Genomic DNA, 10,724 nt, shown 5'->3' with positions numbered 1-10,724 from the left:
GCTTTAGAGCTGAGAGATGAAGAGAAGACTTGGCCGATCCATCCTCTTTTTAATTTATTATGTTCCTGCGCTGTCAGATGAGTCTCCTGGATAAAGGCTATATCTGTTTGAATCTTTTTTAAATATGTTAACACCCTCTTCCTTTTAACGGGTCCGTTAAGACCATTGACATTAAAACTGACAAATTTCAACACCTTATTCATGTAAAAAGATTAAGGATTTGACAGTGACTTAGTAGTCTTTCAACAATAAGCTTAAAGAAAATGCCTCTCTGGAAACAAACAGAAAAAAAACAAATAGAAACAAAACCTCCCCGTTCCCCCAGGCACTGACCCCCTGAACACTCGGCGCCATCCAAAAACACCAATCGGGACCTCCGTTGAATGCTCCCTAAAACTATCATACCCAACTAATACCTTGGGCCCAGAGCTCTCTTGTATATAAGTTTGTAATCACTCGGTATATAAACAACCTCAAATGTAAACATTGTTAACACCCGCTTTAACCAGAAGTAAATGAAAGTTCAAGTGCAACCTCACAGCAATAGGATAAGTTAGCTTTTTGTCCATGTAGAACTTTCTAGCAGGCAAAGCTATTTGTCTTTCATTCTATTTATCTGTTCATTGTTGTAACTGGTATCAAAGCACCGTTGCCTTTAAAGTGCCTTTAAGGTGCATCGTCAAAGCCATGTTTTGTTATGTATTGCTTTCGTATGTGCCTTTGTAAATCTATCTATCATCAGAACCTGTACGACTTGTCGGTTTTATAACCTGACTGACTCTCTAACTGACTGTGGTTAGTAGCTAACAAACTGTCTAACTGCTAACTAACTGCTGCTTAACCGTGTATGTGGAATAAACCTTCAGAAAGACAGTCGAGTTGTGCCCGCCGTACTTGTTCTGGTTACCCTTTCCAGAGGGGAGTATTGAGCTGGAAAGACCAACCAGCAGAAATCTGGACAGTTATAAAACCGTTGTTGGCAACGTATCAGTGCAGTACGGACAGCCGAGCGGAGGACGACAATCGTGGAGCACCAGGACGCTGGTGAAGCGAATCAGTCGTGAATTACTAAAGAGGAGAAGCTGGAACAGAAGAGCCAACGCAGCCGTGAATAAGGTTGCGCACTTGGAATTCAGAGCTCTTCTGGGCGAAGAGCCTCACAGAGGAGAAGCCGGAACAAAGAGCCAACGCAGCCGTGAATAAGGTTGTGCACTTGGAATCCAGAGCTCTTCTGGGCGAAGAGCCTCACAGAGGAGAAGCTGGAACAGAAGAGCCAACGCAGCCGTGAATAAGGTTGTGCACTTGGAATTCAGGGCTCTTCTGGGCGAAGAGCCTCACAGAGGAGAAGCCGGAACAAAGAGCTAACGCAGCCGTGAATCAGGTTGTGAGGATTGCACAAGGAACAAAGAGCTCTTCTGGGCGAAGAGCCTCACAGACTGTGACATTGAGACGTCGACAGTTGGGGGCGTTGACATTCGTGTGCCAAAAAGACGTGTCGTTTGCAAAGAACTGAATCCTTTGAACAAGTCACTGGCAACGAACCAGAGAGTCAAATCATTTGAACAATTCCGGAGTTCAAAGAACAAAAATGGCAGACGACAAGCCAGACCTGGAAGACCTACAACGGAAGCGATCAAATGCACAGCGGAGCCTAACGACGCGTATAAACTGCCTTAATTTCAAAGCTGGTCGTCTAGGCACAGGAAAATTGTCGCAAGAGTTGGCAGGGTTGGAAAACGACTATGATACTTTCGTCGGCGCCTGCAGTGAATATATCGAAGAACTGGAACAGATAGACTCAACGGACGACAACTGTGAGTTAAGACACACTCTGACAAAGAGGGACGCCATTGGGCAAAGGTACCATGAGACAATGGAAATGTTGTGGTTTAAGGATGCTGAGCCAGAAATAAGCACCCTTGTGGCACGGTTCAATTTAGCTTTCGACCAGGCCGAGGTACTCGGCAGGAAAAGCGCACTACAGCGGTGTCAGCAAGAGGCCAGAAGGAAGGGACTGGATCAAGAACTCCACGAACTCAGAGACACTGTGCATGTTTGGAGAGACTATCAGCCATACGGGAAAGAAAAGTGGAGACTCCTTTTAACATTGGAAATTAAAAAGGAGGAACTGATGGATGAGTGGTCATGCTGCCGGGATAACAAACGGGGAGATGGGCATACCCGACCTGTAGCTCGTGCTAGTACCACCCCACCTGTTCGCACCCACTCGGCTATTAGGCAGGGCACCGTAGCTGGCACCAGTCCCCCTCATCAACCTCCTCAACAGCCTCAACAACCTAACTATGGACCCACTGTCAGCTTTACTCAGCCTCCAACCCTCACCAGTACACCACCGAAGTTTCACACTGCTCCCACCAACACCAGCATGGGACAAAGGGGAACTGTGCCCACCAGCAACTTTGGTACAGTCACAGGGGGAGAAGACAGCTCTCAGTGGGCCCGACCCAAAGCAAAGATCACTCCGATTAGCTTGCCTAAGATTTCTGGGAGCAGGACGGCTGACTGGGAGAGTATCCAGGCGCAAGTGGGTCCCACAGAGTCCTTTGAAGAGGAGCAGAAGAAACTGAAGGGTCAAGTGACAGAGTTACAGAAAGTAACGGAAGTCAATGTCAAGAAGGTAGAGGAGCAGAGTGAACTGAGGGCCGAGATGTCTGAGCTCAGCAGGGAGCTGAGCTCTGAAAGAAATCAGGAGAATCTCACTGAGCTTCAGTCTGACTTCTACCAGAAAGAGTCAGAAGAAGAAGAGTCCACTCTGCATCAAGGCCTCAAGGCACCAGAAGAGACCCAAACTGCAGAGCTGCAGGGGACCTTGGTGCAAAGTCAGGAGAATCTCACTGAGCTTCAGTCTGACTTCTACCAGAAAGAGTCAGAAGAAGAAGAGTCTACCCTGCATCAAGACCTCAAGGCACCAGAAGAGACCAGAACTGCAGAGCTGCAGGAGACCTTGGTGCAAAATCAGGAGAATCTCACTGAGCTTCAGTCTGACTTCTACCAGAAAGAGTCAGAAGAGTCTACTCTGCATCAAGACCTCAAGGCACCAGAAGAAAGACTGAGCTTAGCACAGGAGGACTTGGCTACCAACACCAGCCAACTCCTGCTAACCACACCACTGCTAACTCCAAACCAGACAGGTTTGGAGGCTCAGACAAAGGAACTGAAGAGAAGCCACAGCTCATTGGAGCCAGAGCTCACTGAACAAGAGCAGAAGCACCTGGTGATACTGCCTTTAGAGAGCAGACTTTCTGAGAAAATGCTAACACAGTGGCTTGCGCATGGGAGCAGCCCCAAGAACTATGCCTTCCAGGGAAACCATTTCGAGAAGCTCTTATTGTTCCTGGCGCCTTTTCCTCCACAACACCTGTGGAGCAAAAAGGTGTGATTCCTGTGAGGAAGGCCTCCCAGGAGGCTGGCAAGTTCACTAAGGACACTTGGGATGAGTCCCTCTCTGACGAACTCCGAGGGAAACCGATCGAGCTGTTCAAGGAGTACACTCGCTTGGGGAGCATCAAGTTCCACAGAAACCTCACACCCTCCGGCTGGAGGGGCAAGCCCTGGGGAATCACATTCTCTGACGGAAGCTGTGAATCTTACGGCGCCATACTGTACCTGCGATGGGAAACGTCAGATGGTGTAGTTACCCCGTTGGTGGACTCAAAGGCCAAGTTAACCCCCTTAAACCAAAAAGGCGATGCAGTCGAAGTCGAAATCTGTGGGGCTGTCTTCGCCGCATGCCTGAAGGAATACATGCTGAAGCATGGGAGATTGACTGTGGGAAAGTGGTATCACTTCATAGACATTCAGACGGTGCTGGGAGCCTTCCAGCGAGACAGTTACAGATTTCAAACATTCTTTGCGAATAGGGTCGGGGAGATCCAGAAGGCTGGGCCCGTAACTGATTGGTGGTGGATCCCAGGTGAAGTCAACGTCGCTGATCTCGTCACGAGAGGGTGTTCACCCGAGCAACTAGACGAAAACTCCGCGTGGCAGAACGGTCCTGAGTTCCTGTCTAGTCCAGTTAAGGATTGGCCCATGAAATCTGCAGCAAAAGTGGCAGCCGATGCTACAGAGACAATGAGTAAACTCCGGAAGAAAGACTTTACAGCAGTTCTCACCAGAACCCAAGCACAGAAGTTGTTAAACTCTGGTAGTGAAGGTCAGAATTTCACAGATGGAGTTAGCAGGTCTCTAGCAGGGCTCCAGTCGGCAGGATATGAGACAAGATCGATCCCTGTTGAGACCAAGAAAGATGAGACACTGTGGGGAGCCGCACTCATAGTCCAAGTGGGTCTGAAAAGGTACAACTCTCTAGCTAAGCTCTGTGGAGGGGTCAGTTATGCCCGAAAGGCTGTAAAGAAGTGGGTTGCTCGTATAGGGAGAGCCCCTATCCCAGCAAAGTGGGAGGTAGTACTGACAGTGACCGAACTTGAAACTGCAACTACGTCATCCCGCTACGTCATCAGAGACACTGTGAGGCGGGGAATAAAGATGAAAGTCTGGGGTGTGGTATTCAGTTGCATGGCTTCGAGAGCAAAGCATGCTGATATTGTGGAAGATCTGTCGACGGATGGATTCCTAAAGGCGTACCAGCGCTTCACGGCTCTCAGGGGCCGCCCAAGAAAACTTTGGTCAGATCAAGAGACCAACTTCGTGGGCGCCAAGCCAGTTTTAAAGGAGCTCTACGAATTCCTGAACAACATCGACAAGGATCAAGTCCAGAAGAAAGCAGCCGCCACTGGGACTGACCGGCCATGGGTGTTTCACCCAGCAGACTCTCCCCATCGAAACGGAGCACTCAAGAGAGTGTTGAGCAACATCGGGGTGGAAAGTCACCTGACAGCACTGGAGTTCCAAACTCTCCCCTACCTGGCAGCTAATCTGTCAAACGAAAGACCAATCGGCGCAAGAATCCAGGTACAAGACGAGACTGTAGGAGTCATCACTCCCAACTCACTTCTGCTTGGCCGTGCTGGGCCTAGCGGGGACTCTCGAAGGTTTGAATACCTGACTTACCCCGTTGTGCGCCTGAGAGCGGTCCAGATCGAGGTTGACAAGTTCTGGAAGCGGTGGAGCCAGCTGGCGGGCCCGGGCCTCTTCGTTCGACAGAAGTGGCACGCACCCGCAAGGAACGTCACGGTGGGAGACTTAGTGTGGTTGGCTGACCAGAATGCACTGAGAGGCCAGTTTAGGCTCGGTCGAGTTGTGGAGGCCCATCCTGATGTGAAAGGCGTAGTACGAGATGTGAAAGTGAGGACGTGCCAAAGTTGTCCGGTTTCCAGTGGACAAAGTGGGAAAGGCAAAGAAAAGGAGAACCGTCCCTCCACCATCCTTCACAGAGATGTCAGAAGGCTGGTGGTTCTGTTGCCAGTGGAGGAACAGAAATAGATTCCCCACCACATGATGGTGTGTTTCGGAAAAAGGGATCAAGACCCCCCCTCCACCATCCTCCACGAGAGGTGGTGGTGTGTTTCGGAAAGAAAAAGGATCAAGACCCCCCCTCCACCATCCTTCACGAGAGGTGGTGGTGTGTTTCGGAAAAGGGCGTCACTGCGTCATCAAGGACAATGTGAAACCTTTATTTGTCATTTGTATCTGTCATTCACATCGTGTGTAATACGTTCATACCCCAGGATGTAGCTTTATTTACCCATTTGAAAGTTAAAAAATTGTGTGTAATACGTTCATACCCCGCGATGTAGCTTTATGTACCCATTTGAAAGGTAAAATTGTGTGTAACGCGTTCGTACCCAGCAATGTAGCCATTTCGAAAGGCAAAATTTGTGGTTGTTGTGGCCTACTTGGATTTAGGAATCAGTAGGCCAAGTGGGAGGTGTAGAACTTTCTAGCAGGCAAAGCTATTTGTCTTTCATTCTATTTATCTGTTCATTGTTGTAACTGGTATCAAAGCACCGTTGCCTTTAAAGTGCCTTTAAGGTGCATCGTCAAAGCCATGTTTTGTTATGTATTGCTTTCGTATGTGCCTTTGTAAATCTATCTATCATCAGAACCTGTACGACTTGTCGGTTTTATAACCTGACTGACTCTCTAACTGACTGTGGTTAGTAGCTAACAAACTGTCTAACTGCTAACTAACTGCTGCTTAACCGTGTATGTGGAATAAACCTTCAGAAAGACAGTCGAGTTGTGCCCGCCGTACTTGTTCTGGTTACCCTTTCCAGAGGGGAGTATTGAGCTGGAAAGACCAACCAGCAGAAATCTGGACAGTCCATAATGTCCAAAAATAAATTATTTCAAAATAAAATAAAAGTAAAAATAAAATAAAAATAAATGAAAAAATACGTGAAAAGAAAAAATAAATAAATATGGCGGGGGATCGTTGCACTTACATAAGAGTCACTGGATAGTTCAAGGATATGCAGGAATCGCTCTCCCTCAGAGTTAGAGGAGTTGTGGTGCTGCACCTGTAGTCACCTGTGAGACGCAGGATTAATCACCTCCCGGGAAGTCTCGGAGAAAAGATGCCGCTGCTTCTGGTGATTTGAAGAACTTTTTCTCTCCATTAGGTAGGATGACTCTCAAGGTCGCTGGGTGGAGGAGGCTGAATTGGAGCTTCTTTGCGTGCAACTCCTTATTAACATGATTGTATTCCTTTCTTTGCTTCACCAGGTTTGCACTCAGATCTGGGAAAAACATCACTGCCTCTCCCTTGAAAGTGATCGGCCCACCTTTTTCTCTGGATGTCTTAGCAGCCATTGGGAGGATTTTATCCCGGTCCTGGTACTTGAGTAGGCGGATGAGAATGGGTCTGGGTCGCTTATCTCCTGGCGTGCGGAATGTCGGGGACCGATGCGCTCTTTCAATAATCAGCGGCTCGGGAAAGTGCTGTCGTCCCAGCACAGAGGGCATCCAATCTGTAAAGAACCGCACCGGGTCGTTTCCCTCTCCGCCCTCCTGCAGGTTAACGATGCGGACATTATTGCGTCGGCTTTGATTCTCTAGTTGGTCTACTTTGTCCACGAGAAAGTCCTTCTCCTTCATCAGACGGAGGACATGGGAGTCTAATTCAGTTAGCTTATCTTCAGCTGTGCTAATTCGCTCCTCTGCCTCCGTGATGCGTGAGCACATCCCGTCTACCACAGTTTTCAACCCCGAAATAGAATGATTAATCTCGGCAGTTTTGGCATCGAGCTTCTGTGAGAGTGCTTCATTACCGCGTTTTATTTCTTGTAGTATGGCGTGGCTTCCTTCCACTTCACGTTGCTCTTCCGCAGCCATGTTGTGCTCGGTGCTCGTTTCACGTGTTGCGGCTTGAGAAGAAAAATGGTCGATAATTGAGCTTTGCATCTTATTTCGAGATCTCAAGTCCATATTTCACCAGTTGGATAAAGTTTCAGGTACAGCGGGCGTTATTTATAACTTAAAACCGAGTTTTCCTGAAGAGCTCCGGAGCACACGTCTTCCTAGCTCAGCTGCATCACCGGACGATTTTTCCGTATCTGTATCAGGGACTAAGGCTTATCCAGGATGCCAAGTTTCAGACCCGTGGAACCTTTGGAAAGGTCAAAGGTCAGCCGTTCGGGTGTGTTTTTTGTAATAATTCCTAAAGGCATTAAGCCAGGAGTCTGATTTTTCCGTATGTGTATCAGGGACTAAGGCTGATCCAGGGTGCCGAGTTTCAGACCTGTGCAACCTTCGGAAAGGTCAATGGTCAGCTGTTCGGGTGTGTTTTTTGTAATAATTCCTAAAGGCATTGAGCCAGGAGTCTGATTTTTCCGTATGTGTATCAGGGATTTAGGCTTATCCCCGGTGCAGAGTTTCAGACCTGTGCAACCTTCGGAAAGGTCAATGGTCAGCCGTTCGGGTGTGTTTTTTGTAATAATTCCTAAAGGCATTGAGCCAGGAGTCTGATTTTTCCGTATGTGTATCAGGGATTTAGGCTTATCCCGGGTGCAGAGTTTCAGGCCTGTGCAACCTTCGGAAAGGTCAATGGTCAGCCGTTCGGGTGTGTTTTTTGTAATAATTCCTAAAGGCATTGAGCCAGGAGTCTGATTTTTCCGTATGTGTATCAGGGATTTAGGCTTATCCCGGGTGCAGAGTTTCAGGCCTGTGCAACCTTCGGAAAGGTCAACGGTCAGCCGTTCGGGTGTGTTTTTTGTAATAATTCCTAAAGGCATTGAGTCAGGAGTCTGTTTTCTCCGTATGTGTATCATACACATGGTCAGCCGTTCGGGTGTGTTTTTTGTAATAATTCCTAAAGGCATTGAGTCAGGAGTCTGATTTTTCCGTGTGTGTGTCAGGGACTAAGGCTGATCTAGGGTGCCGAGTTTCAGACCTGTGCAACCTTCGGAAAGGTCAAAGGTCAGCCGTTCGGGTGTGTTTTTTGTAATAATTCCTAAAGGCATTAAGCCAGAAGTCTGATTTTTCCGTATGTGTATCTAGGGTGCCGAGTTTAAGACCCGTGCAACCTTTGGAAAGGTCAAAGGTCAGCCATTTGGGTGTGTTTTTTGTAATAATTCCTAAAGGCATTAAGCCAGGAGTCAGATTTTTCCGTATGTGTATCAGGGACTAAGGCTGATCGAGGGTATTTTAATCTTTTTTCTACTGTCCTATAATATGAAGTTAACATCTTATAAGGTATATTGATGTACCCTCAGTGTTTGAATTTATAATGATTGCACTGTTTGGATGTGTTTTTCTATTTGTGTCTGTTTTTGTGCGCATTCAGACACACCCGAACGGCTGACCTTTGACCTTTCCAAAGGTTGCACGGGTCTGAAACTGTTTCTACTGTCCCATAACATAAACCTCACAAATAAAGTTAAAATCTTATAAGATATAGTTATATACCTTCAGTGTTTGATTTTGCAATGATTTCACTGTTTGAATGTGTTTTTCTATTTTTGTCTGTTTTTGTGCGCATTCAGCTGGAATACGACTGTTTTCTGATTTTTTTTCATTTTTCTACTGTCCCATAACATAAACCTCACAAATAAAGTTAACATCTTATAAGATATTCTTCGGTACCCTCAGTGTTTGATTTTGCAATGATTTCACTGTTTGGATGTGTTTTTCTATTTGTGTCTGTTTTTGTGCGCATTCAGCTGGAATACGACTGCTTTCTGATTTTTTTTCATTTTCTACTGTCCCATAACATAAACCTCACAAATAAAGTTAACATCTTATAAGATATACTAATGTACCCTCGTCGTTCCGCTCGTCTTGGGACCCCAAACGACATATGAAATATTCACACTCCTGCGACCTGTAGAAATGTAGTTCCTCCGAAACTTCCACTCTGGCCAAAGAGTCTAAGACTGTATAGAGTCTGACATGACCTGATTTTCAGTTTTTGGACACAGGACTTTGGGCTTTTTTCCCCCTGGCCAAAAAAAACTGCCAAAAACACAGTCTGTAAAATTCAAACGTAAGAAAGGTGGGAAACTGTCTTTTCTTCAATAATTCCTAAAGGCAATGAGCCCGGATGCTGATTTCTCCGTATGTGTATCAGGGACTCCTGGCTGATCCAGGGTGCCGAGTTTCAGACCCGCGCAACCTTTGGAAAGGTCAAAGGTCAGCCGCTGTGGTGTGTTTTTTGTAATAATTCCTAAAGGCATTGAGTCAGGAGTCTGATTTTTCCGTATGTGTATCAGGGACTAAAGCTTATCCCGGTTGCCGAGTTTCAGACCTGTGCAACCTTCGGAAAGGTCAATGGTCAGCCGTTCGGGTGTGTTTTTTGTAATAATTCATAAAGGCATCGAGCCAGGAGTCTGATTTTTCCGTATGTGTATCAGGGACTAAGGCTAATCTAGGGTGCCGAGTTTCAGACCTGTGTAACCTTCGGAAAGGTCAAAGGTCAGCCGTTTAGGTGTGTTTTTTGTAATAATTCCTAAAGGCATTAAGCCAGGAGTCTGATTTTTCCGTATGTGTATCAGGGACTAAGGCTGATCGAGGGTATTTTAATCTTTTTTCTACTGTCCTATAATATGAAGTTAACATCTTATAAGGTATATTGATGTACCCTCAGTGTTTGAATTTATAATGATTTCACTGTTTGGATGTGTTTTTCTATTTGTCTCTGTTTTTGTGTGCATTCAGCAGGGAAACGACTGTTTTCTGATTTTTTTCAATTTTCTACTGCGTCATGACATAAACCTCACAAATAAAGTTAAAATCTTATAAGATATAGTTATATACCTTCAGTGTTTGATTTTGCAATGATTTCACTGTTTGGATGTGTTTTTCTATTTTTGTCTGTTTTTGTGTGCAGTAAGCTGGAATACGACTGTTTTCTGATTTTTTTTTCATTTTTCTACTGTCCCATAACATAAACCTCACAAATAAAGTTAACATCTTATAAGATATTCTTCGGTACCCTCACTGTTTGATTTTGCAATGATTTCACTGTTTGGATGTGTTTTTCTATTTGTGTCTGTTTTTGTGCGCATTCAGCTGGAATACGACTGTTTTCTGATTTTTTTTTCATTTTCTACTGTCCCATAACATAAACCTCACAAATAAAGTTAACATCTTATAAGATATACTAATGTACCCTCGTCGTTCCGCTCGTCTTGTGACCCCAAACGACATATGAAATATTCACACTCCTGCGACCTGTAGAAATGTAGTTCCTCCAAAACTTCCACTCTGGCCAAAGAGTCTAAGACTGTATAGAGTCTGACATGACCTGATTTTCAGTTTTTGGACACAGGACTTTGGGCTTTTTCCCCCTGGCCAAAAAAAACTGC

General features: G+C 45.9%; 1 protein-coding gene across 1 annotated transcript; it reads left to right on the top strand.

The window, feature by feature from the left end:
- The first annotated feature begins 575 nt into the window (after positions 1–575).
- LOC131473482 (rac guanine nucleotide exchange factor JJ-like) lies at positions 576–3,411 on the top strand. Its single transcript, XM_058650707.1, has 2 exons — positions 576–1,293; positions 1,382–3,411. The coding sequence occupies exon 2, from the start codon at positions 1,589–1,591 to the stop codon at positions 3,398–3,400; it is 1,812 nt and encodes a 603-aa protein (XP_058506690.1). The 5' UTR covers positions 576–1,293; positions 1,382–1,588; the 3' UTR covers positions 3,401–3,411.
- The last annotated feature ends 7,313 nt before the right edge of the window (positions 3,412–10,724 follow it).

This window comes from Solea solea, chromosome 15, assembly GCF_958295425.1.
Source record: "Solea solea chromosome 15, fSolSol10.1, whole genome shotgun sequence".
In the NCBI taxonomy this organism is placed as follows: Eukaryota; Metazoa; Chordata; class Actinopteri; order Pleuronectiformes; family Soleidae; genus Solea; species Solea solea.
The sequence above is the reverse complement of the archived record's forward strand: the minus strand, read 5'-3'. Positions and strand labels throughout refer to the sequence as shown.

Coding starts and splice junctions, on each gene's coding strand:
- LOC131473482 (XM_058650707.1), top strand. CDS start 1,589: ATGGCAGACGACAAGCCAGACCTGGAAGACCTACAACGGAAGCGATCA.